Genomic DNA, 24,008 nt, shown 5'->3' on the forward strand with positions numbered 1-24,008 from the left:
TCCATAAGATTATAATACGGTATTTTTACTGTACCTTTTCTATGTTTAGACACACAAATTCTTACTATTGTTTTCCAATTGCCAACAGTATTCAGCAGGGTAACATGCTGTACAGGTCTGTAGCCTAGAAGCAATAGGCTCTACCATATAGCTAGGTGTGTAGTAGGCTGAACCACCTTGGTTTGGGAAGGTACACTCTATGATGTTAGCAGGACGAAATCGCCTAACCACGTATTTCTCAGAGCATCCCATACCCATCATAACGCGACGCGTAACTGTATATTGAACCAGTCTTCTACGACCAAAATATGGTCTGGGCAGAAGAAAGCTTTTAAGAATCACAAAGGCAGAGAAGGTGCCCGTCCTGGGGAGCCTCGGAAGGGCCCAGTGACCAGACTTCCAGAGGCTCTGCCAGCTGCCCTAACAGAAGCACCAGCCTCGCTGTGCAGGCAGGAACTGGCCTGGCGCGCCAGACCGCTCGGCCCCGCCCACTCGCCGCTCTCGGAAAGCTGGAACCCGGCCCCTTTGGAGGCGGCGGCGGCGGCTGCGCGGGCCTCGGGTGCGCGGGCACGCGGGACTCCCGGCTGTCAATCAGGCGCGGGCTGAGCTCTACCAGGCGGAGCGGCGGCGGCGGCGGCGGTGATGGGACCCCAGCGAGAGATCTGCGGCTAGGCTGGCTGCACTTGCTCCACGGGTCAGGGGATCGGAGGGGGCAGGTAAAGCCACGCGGAGTCCAGGGATGGCGGCTTTCTATGCTCCAAATGTCTTTCTCCAGTTCTCCCTCTCCTCCCTTTCTCTCTTTCCTTCCTCCTTCTTCATGCATAAATGTTCTCTCTCTCGCTCCCTCCCTCCTTCATTCACGTTTATTATATGTGCACCAATCTCCACAAAAAAACACGCGTATTAAAATCGGTGAAGACATACAAATGAGGAAGAGCCAGCTCCATGCTTTGGTGGTTTGTGCTTTGCGTTATGTAAGAATTTGGGGGGGTGGGGGGCAGGAGGGGCGTACAGCTAAAAACTTGAGAGTTTCCTTTCCATAAGATAAGAAAAGTTGTGTATTAGGAAAGAGTCAAATATATGTATTTAGAGTTTGCAAAGTTGGTTTGATTTATTTTTCAGGCTGAATTGAGCCCCCACTGGCCCTCCCCACTCCTGTGCCACGTCTGAAGATGTTTCAATGTTTTGGTGTGATCTCAGGACCTACTTCTTTGTGTTGTTAGAAAGGAACATTAGGGTGGGGGGTCAGACAGAGTCTGGAGGCCAAAAAGAAAACAGAACTGGAATTTAACAGCTGTTTGCTTGATTGGTTTCTGGCGCTGTAACGGAAATGTTTTCAGGACCTTGGAGAGCTCCTGGGGGCTCCACATCAGGCCAGCCTTTGGTGAAGGGCATGTGTGGAATCTTCAGAGAAAATGGAGAAGGTGACAGATAAAAAGAAGAGAAATGTAATTCAGAGAGGCAGAGAGAGACGGGAAAGAAAGAGATACAGATGGGGGTGGAGGGCAGCTGTTGGGGGAGGGAGGAAGGGGAGAATGTAGTGAATTATGATTGGCTTGTTTTCCTTTGCTTATCCAGATCCAGGAGGCTAATATAATTTACTTTTATCCCCAAATCTGCTCACACACCACTCACAAAATTTGGGGGAAAGTAAATGGGTCTTGAAGATTTGGCTTTGGTCCATATAGGCTGACCCTAGAAATGCTGAAAACAGTTTATCATGCCTCAGCTAGGCTTACTCACCTCAAGTCTTCAGGTTCTCCTGCAAACAAATGGGGACCTGTTCATCAGAAAGAATTCTTAATGATCCCTTAAAAATATGGCCCCAGATATTCTCTTATTTCACATAACTAGAGTAATGTAGGAAACCAATAGCCTTAGAGTTGGCAATGGCTTTTTAATCAAATTTTACGTGGGCACCTGCTTTTCTTAGGCAGCTGGAAAGCAAAATGATCATGATAGGAAGAAAACGGATATAGGAGTACAACTCAACCTAATAAGTAAATCATCCAAAGAGGCTTACGAAGTGTAAAATGCATGTAAACATATCAGAAAATATAGTGATTATAGGACTCATATATTTTACATTATAAGACCAAGCACCAGAAAAGATCAATTCTGAAGTATCTAGGAAGCAAGTCACTTTTTTAAATTTAGAATTTATAAAACAGAAATGGATCAGTCTAGTTAGTATTATTAAAAACATGGAATATAGTTATATCAAAATGAGAATAGCATGTGTACAGTGTGTTATAATTTACAAAGCCCTTTTATGTCATCTCATTCACTTTATAAATTATTATGAGAACCCATTGAAAAGTTCTAAAATATAGTTTAGACTTTTATTTTTTAGAAAGTTATCTCAATTCTTAAACATGAAGTTCTTTGTCAATGCTTTTGTCAACATTAAAATGATTCTTTATAAGTTACATGAATGGCTTATGAAATTTAAATTTTGATCTGGATTACATTCTGCAGAGACTTTTTTCTTAAATAGGATTGAAGAATGTGCCATTAAAAGGAAAGATCAAGGAGTAAACAAGAAGAAGAAGAAAAAGAGGACTTCAAAGGTAGGACTCAAACCCTATCACATGTAGATTCATAAGCACCCTGTGTCTGCATGTAGATAAAGAAGACATTAAAAGAGAATATGGGTTCTTTTTTTCTCATTTTGGCTTTGGATTTTATGTACCTTTCTAAAAAATAAATCTTGAAGAATTAAAGTAAATGATGACAAGTAAGATAATCTTACATTGTTACTCCTTTTTAAAAATTATAAAAGTGGTTAAGTGTCCACTGACTTTGAAGGTATTTTTATAACTCAGTATAAGGCCACAATCTCTACCACTGTTTCAGAAAAATAAAATATCTCTGAAATAATCCATTGGTAGGAACACAGTTCAGGTTTTAAGACCATGCTTATATAATTTCAGAATGTCTGATTTAAAGGTGAAAACGCTGTTAGCAGGCTTTCATGCCTTCCTGTATCCCCTATGAGTCTGACTAAATCTTTTAAGGAACTGACCTTTTGGCTTGGTGTTGAATAAGTGGTCTAAATTGTCTACGTGCCTGTACTTTGTCTTTTGCAGCACTAGCCCTGTGGAAAAGTGGCTATAATGGGAACCTCAGTCTCATTGTCTCAGAATCATTTTATGGGAGAGAAAAGCAGCATGAAAAATTGAATGATATTTCAAAGAAAATAAATAGAACAGGGCCTATGCCTGGCCTCACAACTGACTCACACATAGTGTCACAGGAAAACACTCATTCTTTTTGTGCCTCAATTTGCTGCCTCTCTTCTCTCAAGGAGACCATGAAGACAAAGAATATAACATCTGTAATGTTCTTAGAGTTTCATGAGGCATAAAGATTTATTTCTACTTCAAGGCTATGAACATTTATAGAGGAAAATAAAAATTAACTTCAAATATTAGACTGAAATTTAAATTTCCAGCACATTGATACTACAGTCTATTGGCACACATAGTGATATCATAACAGCACATGCATGACTTTGTTTCCCTAATACAGGAATTATTCAAGGGATTCTCAGCATTTGTACTCCCTTCTGTTGTAAATACCTCTTGATGATGCCCATTTTGTTATGTTTATTGCTTCAGGAGTGTGTCTCCTTGTGACCCAAGAGTTCATTGAGGGCAGACCTGGCCCCACTCATCTTCGTAACTATTATCTATCTCACAGGTGCCAGGCACGTAGTGCTTTAAAAACACTGAAGGAAGGGGAGGATGAAAAATGGAGGACTACTCAGGCCTTCATCCATACCAACCCACGTAGAACTCTGCAGGAAGTTTCAAAGTACTGGAGATTAAAGCAGTCAACAGTACAGAAAAAGTCCCTGCCCACATGTCACTTACACTCTATCATGTATATGGTCTATCAGACCATAAGTAAATAAACCACACATAGAATATCAGATAGTAACAAGTGCTAGGAAGAGAAACAAACCTAGACAAGGGGATAGAGAGTGATGGAAGCCTGATATTTAGATATATTGATTACAGAAAGCCTCTCAGAAGAATTTGCTAGGGAGTGGCAGCATAATTTTTTCCCTCCACTGGTCTCTGGGTTACAACAGGTGTGCTGAGTTGGTAAGAATTGAATATTCATTTAATGTATAACAGTGCATGCAATTGAGACAGTTGCTATGGACAGATTATAAAAACAAGAAATCCATGGATGGATCCTCATTTATCAGCAAGTAGAGTATCCTTCAGAGAGAATAAAAACAACTCTCTCTTCATAGATAACAAAACAATCACACATAAAAGTTGCTTGTGCCCCATCACCATGGCCATGCTGGCAGGGAGGATGCAACAGGCTCTATCAGCATGTTTACAGAATGAAGACTACTGTGGATTGATTTAAATACAACACTAAAGAGTGTGTTTACTCATCCCCTCTATCCATGTACCTCCTGTGATATTAAAGCTTTCTGTGAATAAAAAAAGGCTCTCTAAAATATTTTCATTAACAACAGTCATAGATTAAACCTTTTTGTTGTTGCTACTATAGCTACTGAAATATAGACATCAGAATTCTTATGAAACCTTGATCTTTAAGTAAATACTGAGCCAAAGTAAAAAGTCTTCGCACATAGCTTCTGTTTCTGTCTCAATTCTAGTTTGTTGTATGTAATTTAATAACTGCCTAGTCTTTAAAGTGACTTTATGAAGTGACCTCACATATCTTTTTTATAATACCAGAAGTGTCCATCAATCAAATGAGATTCCAAATAACTGTAACATTCTCAGATTTGGGACAAAAAGTTATTGATTTCCCTAGGAGATGTATAACTCTCTGTTGAGATTTTGTAGGTCTAAAACCATCACTCTAACATGTTATATTTTAAAATTCATGTTCTTCCAAGTCATTCTCCTCTAGGAGTGAATTCCAGGTAGTTGCATGTTTGGGAAGATGTGTGATACCTCTCAGACCTATTTTAGGCAACATATACGATAATGCATTAACTTGCTAAACAAACAACATACAAACATTTAGTCTACCTAGTAGCAAGTAACTAACCTAACTAGTTATATGCCCTTTTTAAATGGAAGCTGCATACATACTAGTATAAAGTAAGAATTTGAGCTGTCAGTGAGGATATGGAAGGAGGTGGCAAATCAGTAAACCTAGTTGTTTGTTCAGTAGAAAATGATAGAATCATTCTGTTGAGACAGACAAAAAATCCTGAAAAACTACATCTGGAAGAAATTAGAGATTAATCTGATCCAACCCTCTTACTTTAAGGATGATGAAACCATAGCCCAGAGAGGCTAATGAGCTTGTCTGAAATCTCCTGACCAGTAAGTTGCAAATCAAAAACTGGCAATAGAGTCCATTCTCTGCTCTGTGTATGTAGCACAAAACAGGCCATGTTCTTGTTCATGTTTTGTGCCCCTGGGGGAGAAAGGCGCTTTGGAATTCTTTTTCTGGAATGTAGCTAACATAGCTAAAAATCCATGACTTCAAGTAGAGCGTTCCATCATTCAGGCTCAAAAACATTTGTTTTATGACACTTTCTATCTCTTTTATGATTTTACCCATATTGTTTTTTACAAAGTTGGACAACTGGGTCTCATCTTACAAAGCAGAAACATTTAACCTAGTGTGCCGGAAGCAAACTGTGCAGGGAATGGCTATAATTTATCATACAGTCCTTCTCTGCATCAAAGCTCAATCCTGAGAAAGAACAACTTCAGCATCTAAGGAAACATAACTCTTACTGTTGCTATGAGGGATTTTTTTATTCCTATCATATCTATTTTTGTCCCTTTTTCATGTTAAAGTCTCTGATGCTTTATAGAAAATCTGAAAATATATATTTAGAGGAGGTGGTTCTGACTATGCAAGTATATGATTCAGTCCATACTCCTGCTCCTTGTATTAATTGTCGTCTTTCATCTGTTCCCTGACTCATGGTGTAACCTTTAGTAGATGATTTTTCTATGCCTCAGTTTCCTAGTTGACAAAGCAGAGTTAGTAATACCAATCCCATCTCCCCTGGACTGAAATTTGCATTAGAATGCCTTAAAGGAAAATGCCTTTAAAATTATACCACTTATATACCGATAGTAATAGGTTCTTGTTAATCATCTTCATTGTATAAGCATTAAACAGAAGGTACTGAAGAGATCATCCTAGGGCTTAAAATATTAAAACTAGGTTAATATTCTTTTGATCTGCCAGATTTTGCTGCTCGATTCAGGCAAAGAACCTTCTAAAAATCTTGACTTCTCATGAAATCATATCTTTCTAAATGTTTTAAAGCAGATGTGTTTGTGTGTGGGGGGGGGTGTGTGTAGGTGTGGGTGTGTAGACTCTTGCCTCCCTGCACTCTTTCCCTGGGTGATTTCTTTAGATGGTAGCTATACCTGAAACAGAAAAAAAGCACAGGATCTAACAGTTAGTTGGTTTCCATTGATCAACAGCTAAAAAGATGAGGTTATTGGTCATCATTAATAGCACCATTTTTCTAAGGCCAGGGCCATGTTTTCCTCAATTTGACTACATTTTTAACCAAAACTCATTTGTAGCTAAGAGCACATATTTAAAGATGTTCTAATGGGTTTACTTTGTGCCCACTGGACAAGGAATTGCTGACTATCCCTGGTTCCAACTTTGATTTTAGCCCCATAATTCTATCCAATCAAACGAAGTGGCCACATATAGGCATTTGATGGGATTGTAGATCGATATTTTTCTTTCATAGATAAACATTACAAGCTGGTTGCTTCATAAGTAACTGGAAACATTTAATATGCCTTTGTTGGCCTGGATTACAGCACAAGCTCTGAGAAAACCTGGCTTAATAGAAAAATAACCTTCCATGTTGTTCCTCACTTTTTCAGATATAGACTATGTCCACACAACTAAAATTATCTACAGGATAATTTTTTTGGAAGAAGTCTGATTTATTTTAAAACACAAAAATAACTACCTTCATTTACAGTCAAACAATAGTGTGGCAGTTATATTGTGGACTAAAGAGTTCTTTAAGAGTTTTATATTTATTTTATTATTTCCACTTTTTTATATTATACTTTAAGTTCTGGGATACATGTGCAGAATGTGGAGGTTTGTTACATAGGTATACACATGCCATGGTGGTGTGCTGCACCCATCAACCCATCACCTAGGTTTTAAGCCCCACATGCATTAGGTATTTGTCCTAATGCTCTCACTCTCCTTGCTCCCCACCCTCTGACAGGTGTGCGATGTTCCCCTCCCTATGTCTATGTGTTCTCATCTATCTATAGGATAATTTAAAACTCCAAACACATATTTCACATTTATTTGCTTATACGGAGATCAGAAAGTAGAGGTGATAACTGGCAATTCCCTTATTCACCAAAATTACTGTCCCTCAGTAATTCTTTCTTTTTTTATTTTTAACCATGATTAGTAACAAAATCCATGTAAACGCCTCTCTCTAAGGGTATCATTTACATCAAATAAAGTGGAAATTTCCATCTTAAAAAGGCAGAGCCCCAAGCAGCCTGCCCAGGACATAGTTTTATTTAACAGTTCTCTGAGTTCTTACTTACACTAGACACTTCATGGAAAATAATAAAAGGCTGTGTCCACTCTCCACATTACAGTCTAGCCACCCACATGGGCAGATGTATCTACAAATAATGGCTAAAATATACAGTGTTAGAGTTAGTGAGGTGTAAATTATTGGCCAAGCCATTTGTGATTAATAAAGCATGAGGCATAGTTGCTCAGCAGCTTTTTAATAAAACTTCATACAACTTGACAATTAGTTAAAATGTCGGAGGAAGATACATGAGATCCGAAGGCAAAATTTCGAACTAGTAAGAGTAACGCCGTGTACATTCCACAAGGAAACAGGGTTAAAAATCTGAGAGGACAGTTTAAGGCAAACTCCATCTTCAGCAAATAAGAATGCCTGCCCAATTCTTTAACATGTAAGTGCAAAGACAACTGGATTCTAAGAGATTAAAGATTTCTTGTCAAGGCAATAAAAATCTCAGCTTCTTTGTTGCCATTTCTTGCGTGCTTCATGCTTAAAGGTGTACCTAATTTATGTGAGTTGTGTTGTTGTGTCTCATTTCATTTATGGAGATGCAGTTCTAGTCATTGAGTATTTAGGGTAATCTTGCATTAAACAAAAAAGAAGAGCAGCTTATAGGAGAGACAGATTTTTCTCACTCATCGGTGGGAATTGAACAATGAGAACACTTTGTCACAGGAAGGGGAACATCACACACCAGGGCCTGTTGTGTGGTGGGGGGAGCGCGTAGGGATAGCATTAGGAGATATACCTAATGTAAATGACGACTTAATGGGTGCAGCACACCAACATGGCACATGTATACGTATATAACAAACCTGCACGTTGTGCACATATACCTTAGAACTTAAAGTATAATAATAAAAAAAAAGGACAGGTTTTTTGTTGTTGTTGTTTGTTTTTAATTTTTTTGTTTGTTTTTGTTTTTTGTTTTGTTTTGTTTAGTTTTGTTTGAGACAGAGTCTCGCTGTGTCGCCCAGGCTGGAGTGCACTGGCGCAATCTTGGCTCACTGCAAGCTCCGCCTCTCGGGTTCACGCCATTCTCCTGCCTCAGCCTCCCGAGTAGCTGGGACTACAGGCACCCGCCTCCACGCCCGGCTAATTTTTTTTTTTTTTTTTTTTTTAGTACAGACGGGGTTTCACCATGTTAGCCAGGGTGGTCTCCATCTCCTCACCTCGTGATCTGCCCGCCTCAGCCTCCCAAAGTGCTGGGATTACAGGCGTGAGCCACCGCGCCCCGTCAAGAAAGACAAGTCTTTAAAAGTACCTTTTCTGTAATGAAAAGACATTGTTCAACTAGGCATACATTACTCAGTCTGGTTCTTACCTTTCATATGTCTTTTGATCCTGAGGCCAAAGCCCGTGGTGCTGATCCATGTGGATGTTGTCATTCCAGCTGGGAAGGATGAGTTCTTGCAGCAACGTCTGTGGGTCCAGGCAGGCACAGGCTGCAGTTGAGGGCGGGTACCAGCGCTATGGAGTCCGGTCCTACCTGCACCAGTTTTATGAGGACTGTACCGCCTCAATCTGGGAGTATGAGGATGATTTCCAGATCCAGAGATCACCTAACAGGTGGAGCTCAGTATTCTGGAAGGTAAGGAAGGAGCATGTGTTTAACTTAGGGAATGGAAAAATTACTGGAAGTGGTTAATACTGCAGCCGTGGAGGATGGAGAGGTTTAGTACTCTCTGTGTGTGCATCACTTTTGGTGATACTAAATGCATTTTTCTAACCTTAGGAAAGAAGAATCTAAACTTTGGGCCAAAGAAAACCTCTAAACACAGCACAATTATTGATGAGCAAGTTAAACATAAATAGGTACAATTGCCATATGAATTATTATTATTGCTATCATTAATAATGTGCCACTAAATTCACTAACTGAAGCATTAGTGAAAACATTATAGGCAAAACATTATATTCTTTCAACCTCCCTTACAGGTGTGGTAATGTCATTTGACAAGTTGCAACAATTATTAAAAAGAAATCATTAGGTATTTAGAGAGAGTTAATGATTAAATGTAGTACAGTGGTCAGTATACCAGCTCCATCTCTACCAAGTATGTGATCATGAGGCTCTCTGACGCCAGCTTCCTCAAATGAAGGAATCTCATTAGACAATGTATTTAGTCCCTCAACAGATAATTAGTGAGCATCTACTCTGTGCCAAGAGAGTTCAAAGTGCTGGAGGTTAAAGTGGTAAACAGAGAAAGAAAAAGTGACTTCCCTTGTGGAGCTTATAATCTATCATGGGAAACAGGCTGTAAACAAAGAAACTACATGACAGAACATTAGGTAGTGATAGTGCTATGGATAACAGGGGGTGATGGAGGCTGGTATTTGGATATGCTGATGGTAGAAGGCTTTCAGAGGAGATGCCATCTTAATGAATACCAGGATGAGTTGAGGGAACAGACCTGGCTGAAGGTCATCCTAGACTGGGAAAATAGTAGGTCCAACGATCCAGAGGTCTCCAATCTGGTTGGAGTGGTGTAAGGAAAGGGACAGGCAATGAATTAAGAAAAATAACAAGACACAGATGATTTATGTAGAGCCTTGTACACCATAGTGAGGTCTTGGGTTTTTACCTCCAGAGACATGGGAAGCCACTGGAAGAGGTTGATTAATTTAGAGGGTGTTAAATACCCAGGCAAAAGATTCTGGTGGCATTAGTGGAGATGGTGAAAAGCAGTCAGTTTAGCTAAAGGTTATGCCTGTTAGACATCCGAGTAGTGATCTCTAGTGACAATTTAAATATATCAATCTACAGCTCATAGATTGGGAGTTACTGACACATAGAATCTGTACAAGGCACTGGACTTCTGAGATCATCCAGGAAAAGAGTGTGGACATAGAAGAGAAGAGGGCATTAGGACGTTCCGACATTTAGAAACTAAGAAGAGGAAGAGGCTTCAGGAAGGGATACTGAGAAGATGAACTTTAGATAATGCCTAAGGTGTTCCCTAATCTTTGTTTCTCCCAAAAGATCCCAGAATTTTTTGACATGGACATTGACATAAACTTGCAACTTATTGGCCATATAGTGTAACAAGAGACAGTATAGCATAATAATTATGAACATGGATTCTAACCTCAGACTACATGAGCTGAAATCCCAGCTCTTTTGTTTAATCGTTCTGTAACCCTGAGCAAATTAATTGGCCTTATGGGGCCTCTAACGGTGATACTTACAGCACCTACCACATAAAAGATATGAGAATTAAAAGAGATAATATTTACAAAGATCTTAACACTGTCTTTCTAGGTACTTAATAAGCATTAGCTATATTAGCTACTATTACTGGTTGCTGTATGAAGCACTGAGTTCTTAAATGGAAAAAAAAGTTGAAATATTGCTAATAAATAAAGTATTAGGTAACACAGTTGTTAACGTGGATAACCCAAGACCTGTGTTAATTCAACATCATATTGTTGTCACATACTCTGCATCAGAACTGGTCAAGACAGCATCCTTGCCCTGTAGAAATCTCACCTCTGATGAATCCTTACTGGCTTTAGCCAATGAAATGCACAGCCAAGCTTGGCGCATCTTGTATTTACCCGGATATGTGGGTGGTTGTTTCCCTATTTGTCAAAAAAAAAAAAGCATTTGCCTGACAGATCTATTGTGCCAAGAGCCTAAAATGCCACTGACACACAGAATATTGTTAAGTGTTCATGGAGCTCCAAAGCACTAGTTGTTACGTGATTTGTGAAGCTCTAAACCCATCAAATAAAACATAGTTATGGTTTTAAAACAAAGAACTCACAGTGAATTACCAACTCCAGAATTCAGATTTCATTATTTTCTCCCTTCTAGTTTGCACAAACAAGATCCAAAAATATTTATTTACTGTTGTGCTGGAGTCCTAGATATATATCTTAACCACAAAACACAAGAAACCTAGTGTCAACTTGACTGACCTAGGAATTCACTGTCTTAGAGACCTCACCTCTATCAAGGGATAAACCAACTGTTCCTGGATTGAAGTGCTTTGTACCAACACAGGAAAAGGCACCAGCTATGCTCATGTCTCTACTATGATTCTTTTTCATGTTTTTTTTTTCTTTCATTCAAATTGCATCTGTAGGTGATTCAAATTGCTGGCTTCTCCTTTCCCTGCTTCCACTGTAATGTTGCAAGAGTCATGTCGGCCTCTCACTGGGGGCTGTGCTCACAGTGCTTTGGTGGAACTCTGCTCTTGAGGCAGCAGCAGTGGGCAGCATGGCAAGACTTAACGAGAACAGAGCTTGGAATCAAATGGGTCTGAGTTAGAATCTTTATTGCATGCATCTGCATAACATCTATTTCACAGTATCATTCTTCCTCTCTTTCTTCAAATGTGTAGCTGTCCAACATGCACCAGCCTCTGGGATTCTGATGTGAATAAGATCTTCTTTTTCAGAGGTGAACAAATATTCTTCAAATATGAAGAAGATCTTTTCTTCACCTCTGAATAAGATATAGCGCTTGACTTGAAGGAGTTCACAGTCAAATAGGGGAGGTGGCCATGTACATAGATTGTTATAATGCAATATGCTAAATGCTCCCCTTAAAGTAGGCATAATACTTACTGGGAGCACAGGGTTTGAGGGGTAGGGTGGAGTGGGTATCTGATGCAGCTAGGGAAGAAATGGCTCCAAGAGGAGGTCACATGTGAGCAAGCAGGAGCAGGGCAACCCAGTAGAGAGAAAAGTATTGCAAAAGCTAAGAGCCATGGAAGAGTACAGCATGTTCAGGAGACTGCAAAGAGTTCCCTGTGGCTGGGGTAAATGTCCAAAAGTTGAAGAAGAGTCAGGAGTTGAACCTGGGAATGCATACAAGAGCCAGTTCACAGAAGACTCTGAAAGACCATGTAATAGAAATTTCTCCATAACCTTTCAGCTTGAATACAGTGAGGGGGCAAGATACTGAATCTAGGCTTTTCTAGGTGGGATATCCTAATCAGGTATAAACACACATACACACACACACACACACACACACACACAGAGTGCCACACACTTTCTCTGAGGTTAAGATATACATCTAGGACTCCAGCACAACAGTAAATGAGCTGAGGTCCTAGGTTGCTGCATGACTGCCTCAGCCACTTCTAATTTATCCCACTGCCTGCAGCTGATTCCATCTATAAAAATTGATGTAACATAGTCCCATCACCCATTGCTGCTGCCCCCAAATCAATCAGGCTATGGCGGATTTTTTTTTTTTTTTCGTATCTTTGCCTTTGACCTTGACTAAGGCTGTTGCCACTTGATTATCCATGCAGCAGACAGTGTCATATGCACGTGTCAAACCAATGGGAGCAGTCTTCTCACCCCCCGTCATTCCCTCCTCACCTGAGGGTTATCTTCTTGCCTTCTCTTCGACCTGTCTCAGAAGCCTGTATCAGCCTATGTCGGAGGTTGATATGTCATAGAGGCATTTGATGGCGATGTGCAGGTGCAAGGCAAGACCAAGACCACCTCCTCCACAGCCTTACTAACTGTGAAAGGGACTCCGGTCCCTCTCTTTCCTCTCAAGACCCAGGTTAAGCTCCTCCTATCTGCCCTAACCTCTCTAGTCCCCCTCTTAAGCTAAGTCAGAGTTTAAACTTAAGTCCTTGTTTTTTTCCTTCAAAGTTTCTCTAGATATTAAGAAGTTCGTTTTATACTAGAGATGAGAGGAGCTGTGGAAGACTCTGCTTTTTAAATCATAAATGCATATTGTATATATTTGTCATGTACAACATGTTGTTTTGAAATACATATATATTGTGGCATGACTACATCGAACTAACATATGCATTACCTCACATCCTTTTTTGTGGTAAGAACACTTAAAATCTATTTTTTCAGCAATTTTCAAGAACATAATACCGTGTTATGGACTATAGTCACCATGTTGTACAATAAGGTCTCTTGAATTTATTCCTCTTAACTGAAATTGTGTATCTTTTAAACAAAATCTTCCCAATCCCCTCTCTCACTCCTTTCCAGTTCCTCTCTACTTCTATGATTTCAAATTTATTAGATTCCACATATAAGTGAGATCAAGTAATATTTGTCTTTCTGTGCCTGTCTTATTTCACTTGACATAATGTCCTGTGGAAGACTACTAAGAAGAGAAGCCAGGTGGTATAATTTCTGTTTATAAAAGATTTCTCAGGTTGCCTTTGAAGGATGGAGCAATGGAGATCATCAGGACACTATTGCAATGATCCAGGCAAGACATAATAATGGCCTGCACCATTAGAGTGGCTGCAGTGGACAAGACAGAAAAGATTCAAGAGATTTTTATGAGATAGAGTGACTAAGATTTAATAGCCACCACTAAGACTGTGAGGAACAATTTCATGAAAGGGTGGATGGGAAGAACACAAATAGAAAAATTGGGAAGGAAGTTGCAGGGCACCACTTTTACTCTTTTGGGTTTGAGGAGTGTTTGGGACATTTTTCTGTAGATTTTCCTGTTGGTTGTCAGAAATATGGTCTAGAGCTCAAGACAGAGATCCAGGCTGGAGGTGGAGGTTTGGAAGTCATTGGTAACAGGTGGGAGTTGAAACTGCAGCTTCTGATTAAATGCTAAAGAGAACATAGTGATTAACAAGAGGTGGAGGTCAAGGATAGACTCCTGAACCAGACATGGTGGTGTGTGCCTAAAATCCCAGAGGACTCAGGAGCCTAAGGAGGGATGATTGCTTTAGGCCAAGAGTTCAAGGCTGCAATGGGCCATGATTGCACCATTGCACTCCAGCCTGAATGACAGAGAGTGACCCTGTCTCTAAGAAAGGTGGGGAAGGGTAGAATCCTGGGGAACACCAATAACTTACGAAGAACATCCAGCAAAGCAGGTTGAGAGTGAGTTGTCTGGAGCAGAGATACACAGAGGAGAGAGTGTGTCAGAGATAACCACGGGGAAGGGTTTCAAGAAAGTTTAAGTGTTTAATATCAATGAATGTAGAATATTTAAGTGAGCTAAAAAAAATTAGATTTGACATTAGATTTGACAATTAAGAGGTCCTTTGTAACCTCGGAGAAGCAGGTTTAAGGAAATCGTGGAGGACTGAGCATGGCTGTCAATGGTAGAAAGGACATCGAGGAGTAGTGGGAAGAGAGGCACGCAGAGCTGGAGAATTGCTGTCGAAGATGGAGGCAGTTGAATGTGTTTATGCGCTGGAGGAAGGAATCTCTGTCAGGTGGAAGAGCTGATATGATTTCACTGCCCAGGTGAAAGGGTCTAAGAAGACCGTGAGGTCAGGCTGTGGAAGGACCTCGATCACCTGGCGTCGGTTCTTGCTTCATACAGCTCAGTGTCAAGCTGAGACAAGCAGGGACAGGTGAGCTATACTCTGCCCCCGCCGCTGGCAGACATCACCGCTCCAAGCTCAGCTCCTGCTCTGGAGAGGTCAGCACAGCCCTCAGGGCTGATGCTGAAGAAAAAGCCCATCTTCGCTCTCGACGCGCTTCCCCTAAATAACCTCTAACCCAGATGGTGCCTTGCACATGGAGCTCCATCCAGCATTCCCCGCACGCCGGGCTGTTCTTCCCAGCCATGCAGGTTCGTGCTTCCAACAGTCATTCCTGCCTCCTCTCTGCCAGAACAGCTGCGCCGCGACTGCTGCCAGCTCTGTCTATTGGAGTAAATGCATTTTCAGGCCTCATCAGCTCACTGGGAAACAATGAAAGGATGTTGGTCAAAATAACAGCAGTCTCTGGCCTGTAGCCCCCACCAGCAGAATTTCTGGCATACAAAAATAAGCTCTCCTTCCTCTCCAATTTTTCCTTTCCAGCAGCAGGAACTGGGTTTTCACACATCCTCCCACAGCCAAGAGTGGAATCGGAAGTCACAGTACAAAAACTGTCCTCGCTGCTGTTTCGGGAGTTTGTCACCATCTGGAGAGGCCCTTCTCTGTCACCATTGGGATTGGCCTTACCACATCAAGGCCCCAGGCTGCTCTGCTGAACCTTGAGGAGGACCCTCCCAAAGCATTTCAACTTTTCTGTGTGGCCCTAAACAAGGCTGCTTTGGTTACTCAGAACCTTAAACAACCTCTGCATTGCACTTTTTTTTGACTCTTTCCATTTGGGAGCTCTCTTTCTGTTAGACCTCGGACCAATTCAACTTAGAACTGTGTCCAGAGACAATTTTTATGATACTGTATGGAATCACTCCCTCAATTTTTATCCTTTTCAGTACTCAGCATGGTACAGACTAAGCTGATGCATCCGAACTGCTCTCCTCACCTTCCATATCCTCTATGAGAGGGTTAGAAGCAACCTACTCATGACAGACTCCGTCGTACCTATGATCCCACACCCTCCCTCCCATACTTTAGCATGTCTGGAATTCCCCAATGGGTGCATCTCTCGGAGATTTTCATTCAAGACTGGCATTGAGAGCACCTTCAGAACCTTTGAATTTAGCTCTTCACTGTGCTGTCTTCCCCACTACAGAGGGTGAGCCTCTCTCTGATTCTCTGATGTCAACAGAAAAGGGGAGAAGGCTCAGAGAGGCCAGTCACGTTCCAGTTCTTCAAGTGAGCAGGAATTCTGCCATCTGCAAGCCATGGTTTGCCTTTTAGCTTCTGAGTGATAGTCCAGGAGTGGATTTTCATCGAAAGCACTGCTCAGCTGAGGAGCGAATAAATCACCTGGCTCTGCGTTCAGCAGTCTGGTGGTTTAAGTTAGGCAGGCAGGATGGTTTATTGAGTGTCAGGCTGGAATAGGAGCTGTGGGGAGGCAAGACAGACACACACTAGTCTCACTTGCTCTTCAGAATCTCAGAAACTAAGATCACTTTTGGCTACCCTCAATTTTTGAGAATTTATGTCAGTTCTTCAGCCGGGAGGTAGTTTAGTGACATAGGAAGCATGTCACCATGGATATTTAAATCAATTTTGCTTGTACCCTCAGAAGTTTTTGATATGAGTCATTTTCTAAAAGTTATAAATAATGGTTAGTCTTGGAAAGTAAATGTAGTTGCCACGATTTTTAGAAAAATGTAGAAAGCAATCTAAAATGTTATATTTTACAGCCCAATTTTTCCTGTAGTATTCATGTCTTATATAGAACAGCTTTTTTTTTTTTTTAAATGAAGACATCCTATTGACTCTCTTTGTTTTTCAGTTTCCTTACAATATGAGATAATGGAAATTTGTTCATATATGGTGGCTAAAACTCCTTTGAGGTTCAAATAAAAATAATGGAAAGAAATATACAAAATAGTAATGGTGAAGTATTATGGGTAGAAGAAAAGTCATGAGTAGCAGGAATCACACAGATCTGGGTTAGAACTAGTCACACCACCTGCTATTTATAGGACCATGAACTATGCTTTTTTTTTTTTTTTTTTTTTTTCTTTCTTTCCCCCGAGATGGAGTCTTTCGCTTGTTGCCCAGGCTGGAGTATAATGGTGGGATCTCGGCTCACTGCAACCTCCACCCCCACAGGTTCAAGTGATTCTCGTGCCTCAGACTCCTGAGTGGCTGGGATTACAGGCATGCACCACCATGCCCGGCTAATGTTGTATTTTTTAGTAGAGACAGTGTTTGACCATGTTGGTCAGGCTGGTCTTGTGTCTGGAATTGGTTCTTTCCGGTGGATTCTTGGTCTGGCTGACTTCAGGAATGAAGCCGCAGACCCTTGCAGTGAGTGTTACAGCTCATAAAGGTAGTGTAGACCCAAAGAGTGAGCAGCAGCAAGATTTACTGTGGAAAGGGAAAGAACAAACCTTCCACAGTGTGGAAGGGGAACCGAGCAGGTTGCTGCTGCTGGCGCAGGTGGCCAGTTTTTATTCCCTTATTTGACCCCACCCACATCCTGCTGATGGTTCATTTTACAGAGCGCTGATTGGTCTGTTTTTACAGAGTGCTGATTGGTGCATTTACAAACCTTTAGCTAGACAGAGCACTGATTGATGTGTTTACAATCCTTTAGCTAGACAGAAAAGTTCTCCAAGTCCCCACCCGACCCAGAAGCCCAGCTAGCTTCACCTCTCAGTCTCAAACTCCTGACCTCAGATGATCCGCCCACCTTGGCCTCCCAAAGTGCTAAGATTACAGGCATGAGCCACCATGCCTGGCTAAACTATGCTTCTTTAACCTTATAATCCTCAGTTTCTTATTGGTGAAATGGGAATAAAAATACCTACTTCTCATAAGATGCTTGTGAGGATTAAATGAAAAACACATCTAGCATTAGCCCAGGTCATAATAGATGTTCAATAATATCTGTTATCCTTTTCCCCTTTTTGCTAGGGTGATAGATTCGTGGATGTGTTTTCGTCCTATTAGCCAAACCACCTTTATTAGTGTATTATCTCAAAAATTTAAATATTAAAGATTAAATCATGTTATATATCTGGTTATTTTCCTAACCTCATTATTCTAACTAAAAGCAATTAAGAACAGGAGGAAAGGAAAAATGTGTTTAAAAAGTAATGGTGTTAGCTATTCCTTATTCCAAGTGCTGAGCGATTGTAATACTGTTACCAATGTAGCATAAGAATTTTACAAAGGGTGTCTTTCCAAATAAGAAGAAGAATAGCTATTTATTACAATTTATAATTTTGCCAGATACAATGTATAACTTTGCCAGATACAAAGCTGAGTGTTTTTATGCATAATCTCATTTAGTCCTCACAAGTCCTCTATGAGGTACGTATTATGAGCATTTGTCATTTTATAGATGGGGAAATTAATGACAAGAGCTTTTAAGTAACTTTCCTTCTATGATTCAGGTGCTAGGTGGTGGTGGTAGAATCCAAGCATGAGTCTATTTATTCCAAACCTGTGAGGGTCGACCACCAAATGGTACATCATTTCCATCTTTAGTATGTTACATTTCATTAGAACTTGAGCTAATGCAGTTTAACCTCCATCTGCTATTCTGAACACTTCCTAGCACCTGTACAAGCACAGCCCAAATAGCTACATGTGAGAGGAGAGAGAGCACTGGCCTGGGGATCAGCTCTGTGGCTTCTAACCCTGCCTCTGCAGCTTGTTAGCTGTCCATCTTTTGCCCATGACTTACCCTCTCTGAGGCTACATTTCTTTACCTGTAAACTGGCAGTTAAGGTTCCTTCTCTGCTTACTTGGAAAAGAGGTGAGTAGTTACAAAGACTGTCCATGTCCTCCAGCCAAAACCACCGGGAACACACCTACATGTTGAACAAGTTGGATGTATTACTCATTACAGTGAGAAAGAATGTCACCATAGGGGACTGTGGAACATTGCAGTATGACAGTGTGAAAAGGAAGTATAGTATTAGAGGATGTGGGCTCTGGTTGGGAGATTTTGGGGAGGGTCTAATGAAGCAAGAGTTCACTCTGGATTGTTAGGGACAATTCTATGATTGGATATCTTAATAAATCTTATGTATAGAGAGGACAGACTAGAGTGAGACTAAAGCGATCGTGAGTAAAGAAGTAGCTGTCATTCATATTAGCCGGGAGAGGGGGTCATGTGGTATTTTGTGGCTTTTACAAGGACATTGTTTTTGTTTGTGCTTAGACAAAGTTATGAAGGGACACTGTTTTGTCTCACTTCATCGTGGTCACAGAATGAGCATGTGTTAATGTTCTGTGAGATGGTGCCTAGCAGAACAGCATCGCCTTGCTGTGAGCTCCCAGCCAGCTTCTAACAACATCGAGGCCTAGGGGACAGAGTAAGGCCAGCTCCTGGATATCAGGGCTACTTTTCTGTTCCTCAAGACCAAATGAGACAATGTAAGCAAAAGAAGCAAAAGAAGGTTTTGTTGACTGCAAAGCATTGTACAAATTTTAAAAAATAGATACTTATGTATATATAATTTATATATTATATATATATTTTGATATACATAATATATATTATATATATTTTTAGATATATATATTATATATAATATATCAAGGCTGAGTGCTGGAGTTTTTGGTTGGCATTAAAATTAGAAAGATCATCTTTCACCTTTTTCAACAGAAAATTAAGTAGGTATTTCCTGCAAATTTTGGATAACTGGGAATGTTCACTTTCTCAAGAAACAAGACAAGTGCTGCCCTTGAGGGCTCAGGGGCGAGCCGAAGCACCTTCCTCACTCTACCTTGCTTCTGTCGTTATCTACCTCTAGGTCGGACTCATCTCAGGTACAGTCTTTGTGATCCTCGGATTGACTGTTCTGGCAGTGGGCTTTCTTGTGCCCCCCAAAATCGAAGCATTTGGCGAAGCCGATTTTGTGGTGGTCGACACGCATGCTGTCCGGTTTAACAGTGCTCTGGACATGTACAAGCTGGCAGGAGCTGTTCTCTTCTGCATTGGAGGCACGTCCATGGCAGGGTGCCTGCTGATGTCAGTGTTTGTAAAGAGCTACTCCAAAGAAGAAAAATTCCTCCAGCAGAAGTTTAAAGAACGAATCGCAGACATCAAAGTCCACACCCAACCAGTTACAAAAGCTCCAGGGCCAGGGGAAACAAAGATTCCAGTCACTTTGTCCAGGGTTCAAAATGTCCAGCCTCTATCGGCAACCTGAAACCTTTCCCACCCCAGTTCTTCTTGTCTGATTTATGCCCATGGTTAAAAGGAGCAGGCCAGTTTTCAAGATAAAGAAGATTTGGCGTTGACTGCCCCAGGGCTGTGTTCAGCTCTGGGCAGCATAGTGGGTGGACTCACACTTGCTCGGTTCAGGCAGCTCTGCTGGAGGTCGGTGCCATGCCTAAGCCTGTGCACATGCATCCAGCTGCTTAAGATGGGTGCTTCCTTGTGCTCGGTCACCAGAAGTCCCCCGGAACTCTCTTTCATAGATCGTGACTTTGTGTTATTTTCCGTGTTATTCGAAAGCGCCGACGAGTTTAGACCAGCTCACCAACGGTTAATGTGGTCCATTTTATTTTCTAATATTGGTTTATCTAATCTTTTCTGCGTGGTGCTGTCTTCCATTCCTGTCTCACTATGTGTAAGATTTTGTCATGTGTGTTCATAGAAACATGGAATTCTCTGATTTTGATCTGAACATGAGTTTTTTAACCGTATTTTGACATGAGGTTCCTGACATTGGATACAAAGTTATCAGCATTCACAAATCTTTTTGTTTTCTCCATTTTTTTGTCCTTTGAGATGAAGTGCTGTTCTTTTGCCCAGGTTGGACTACAGTGGGGAAATCATAGCGCACTGCAGCCTTGAATTCCTGGGCTCAAGCAATCCTCCCACCTGAGCCTCCCAAGTAGCTGGGACTACAGGCACCTGTCACCAACCCCAGCTAATATTTTTAAAAATTTTTTAGAGGCAGGATCTTGCTATCCAATTTTTTTAAAAAACTAAAATTGCCAACTTTAGAATCTTGACAAAAAAAATTAATTTTAGGAGAGTCTACTTATGCAGTGTTCAAAAGTACTGAATTAGAAACCAGGAAATTTTAGTTCCTTCTACCTGTGTGATCTTGGGGAAATTATTTAACCTCTCAGTCCTAATTTTCCCCTTCTGTATAACGGGAGTCCTGGATCACAATATGTCTGGGCTCTCATTACCCAAACATCCGAGATTCCATTTTTGCCATGTGTCATCGAGTCTCTCCCCAACAGATGTTTGTGATGCTTTTGTGGCTCTCACCATGGTGGGCTTCTTTCAGAATTAGACTCCTGGTAAGTCACTGAGTCAGCAGCCTTCACACTATCTACCCTTAAATATCCAACCCCAGCAATTTATTCAATGCTGTCATATTTTTATAAAAACAAAAGTAAGCCATCCTCATATAAGGAACCCCTTGGTAGATATTAACCTTAAAAAGGGTTTTCATTCTCAAACAAGATGCTTTGTTCTCCAGCAAGATATTCATCTCATCCCTTGCACTTCTGTTTAATTTGTGGATTCAGATTAGACTGAGGAAAATGGAAAATATGACCTTGGTATTTTCTTAAAGTTGTGCCACCTTAGAGCCCTTTTTTTTTTTCTTCCTTCACTGGATAAATAAAATATGTGAACGAGCGGAACCTGAATTGCATTGTCATTCCTTCAGTGTGGTTATTTTCTCTCCAACATGTAATTTTCCATTCTGAGACTGAATAAGCTCTGATGTTTCCCCGGCTAAATGGAAGAATAAATGAAGCAATTAGTACTCTTTGTGCACAGTGTTTATTTTGCACAGTCCAGCATAAAACACAGGGCAAATCAGTATCCTCAGCAAGGATCATTGGCCAGATTTTGGAGAAATCATTCCAGTTTCCTCAGGTTCTCTATCTTCCTGTGGAAATGCCATTTTAATTTTATTCTTTAAAGACTTATGCAAGCCCCCAAGCATCTGTTCAAGGCAACATTGTTTGAAGCTTTCCATGCTTGCTTCTCTCTTGCATACCAATGAATCTCTGAGGATGAGACTTGACTTGTAAAAGCCTCCAGAATGAAAGCTTATGGCTGGTGGGAACTTCTAGGTACAGACATAATAGCAACTATTTAAAAAGCAGCTCTATTCCTCAGATGAAGGCCTAAAAGAAGCTGAGGTAGATAAAGTAGGAGCTGGGTCTGAAAGAGCAATTCAGCATGCCCTGTCTTTCCTGTTCAGCCAGGCTTTGTGGAAGTGGGTACTTGTAAGGACCCTCCCAGCCCATGAGGCAAGGATTGGGAGTTATTGTGGTAGAGCAGAGAAAAGTGGCTGAATCGGATTAGGTAATACAGTTTGATCTTTGGAAAGAACACAGGCTGTATACACGCAGAGGCTGGGAAGCAGTGGACTACGCATTTTTTAAAGATATTTTCTGGCATGGGTTGGGCAGACATCTCAACTGTACGGCAAACGAGAATGACCTTAGAACCTTGATCCCAGCCTCATTGCTTGCATTAAACCAGTCCATCCCTTCAGTATTGAAACTTCTAAAACAAAGGGAAACCACATACCTATAGTGCTGAGATGGCAACTGGAGAAACTTAGAAATGAGTTCGGGCCCGGAGGTCCGGTGCTCACAGGCACTTGGATTGACAGAAACCTTAGCTAATATGAGCTCACCCCAGACAGACATTTCCTCACCCCTTTGTCAACACTCATCAGCGTTTGCTTAGGCACTTCCGGTGATCCCACGCCTACTGTCCCACAAGTGAGCTGCTACATCTGATAATGGCTCCGTATGGTTAGAAAACCCATCCCCATGTCTTTCCAAACTCTGCCTTGCTAAACCTTCCACACATTGGATAAGATTTCATAATTCAAAGTTACCTTGAAGTCTAATCCTCTTACATATAACCAATGAGCTCTTGCTTTCAATCTTATCACCTCCCTGTTTGTCTTCTTCAGAGAAATATTTCTATAAGTTCTTAATGTTCCCAACTTAGTTCATGCCACCTATTAAAAGGGATCCCCAGAGGTTTTAGAAATTATATATGTTAGAGATTCCCTAACTCCATTAATAGTGTTACTATGTGAACAGGACCTCAGCCAGAATACAATGACAGAGGGCTGTGTAAGCAGCTCCTTCATGGGCTCTCGAGGCCTCCTGGGATCTGTCCAGCTCCTTTCTGGTTTTATTGTGGTTTTATTCTAATCATATGCAAACACTCTCCCCTCTCTAAATGTGCCTGCACTTTCATGCCCCTATGCCTTCACTCACAATGCTTATTTTCCCAAGAATAACCACCTGCCTATTCTCTGGTTATAAACTCAATATTCAAGGCCACATCAAGAAATAGAAGCAGTAATAATAATAACTAACATATATTTGCGTGGGAGGGATCACTAAAACCTTTTATATGTATCAATTCATTTAATTTTCAAAAAACCCTATGAGGTCAGGACTAATATCATACACCCATTTTACAGGAAAGGAAATAGGCAAAGAGAGGATAACTCATCCAAGGACAATCAGTAACTGACATACACAAGATTTGAATTCAAGCAGCCTGACTTCAGAGGCTGTACGCTCTGCCAATATGCCAACATGTTCTTCTGTCTCTAGAAATGCCACTTTTTCTCTGCAGCTTCTCCTTGATCTCTCTCTCTCTCTCTCACCCCTTCTCACTCTCTCACACACACACACACACACACTCACACACACACACACTCAGACTTAATGTCTCTTCCTCAATAAATTCAGCACTTTGTACAAACACATTCTATCCCACTTATCTCTCTTTATTGTAGTGATTTGTTTACACATCTGTTCCTTCCATTAGAAGATGACCATTAGCTGCTTGGGTACAGAGAACATATCTTAATAAATGGTGAACCCTCAGAATCAAATACATAAAACCCATGTGTTACTATTATATGGTTATTTAAAACAATTATTGCATTTTTATTCAGAGCCAAGCAATGTGCTGGCACTATAAAGGGATGATGAATAGGGGCACTAATGTTTTTGCATATCGTGTGTGTGTGTGTGTGTGTGTGTGTAAGAAGAAAAAGGATTTTCTAGGGAGGACTAAGTTTGGAGTATGAATATGGGTTCCCCAAAGCAAAGCTTCCCTCAATATAACATTTGAGTGGGAGAAACCCAGTCTGATGACTAGCTCA

At 40.9% G+C, this 24,008-nt stretch overlaps 1 protein-coding gene across 2 annotated transcripts; it reads left to right on the forward strand.

Moving 5' to 3' along the window:
- The first annotated feature begins 511 nt into the window (after positions 1-511).
- NRSN1 (neurensin 1) lies at positions 512-21,504 on the forward strand. 2 transcript variants are annotated; one of them, XM_025382435.1, is made up of 4 exons: positions 512-712; positions 2,498-2,570; positions 8,952-9,149; positions 19,644-21,504. In XM_025382435.1, exons 3-4 carry the CDS (start codon positions 8,961-8,963, stop codon positions 20,040-20,042), a joined length of 588 nt encoding a protein of 195 aa, XP_025238220.1. In that variant the 5' UTR covers positions 512-712; positions 2,498-2,570; positions 8,952-8,960; the 3' UTR covers positions 20,043-21,504. The 2 variants fall into 2 exon arrangements, with proteins under 2 accessions (XP_025238220.1, XP_025238219.1); XM_025382434.1 differs by lacking the exons at positions 512-712; positions 2,498-2,570 and having other exon boundaries at positions 8,768-9,149.
- The last annotated feature ends 2,504 nt before the right edge of the window (positions 21,505-24,008 follow it).

Source organism: Theropithecus gelada, chromosome 4, assembly GCF_003255815.1.
Source record: "Theropithecus gelada isolate Dixy chromosome 4, Tgel_1.0, whole genome shotgun sequence".
Lineage (NCBI taxonomy): Eukaryota > Metazoa > Chordata > Mammalia > Primates > Cercopithecidae > Theropithecus > Theropithecus gelada.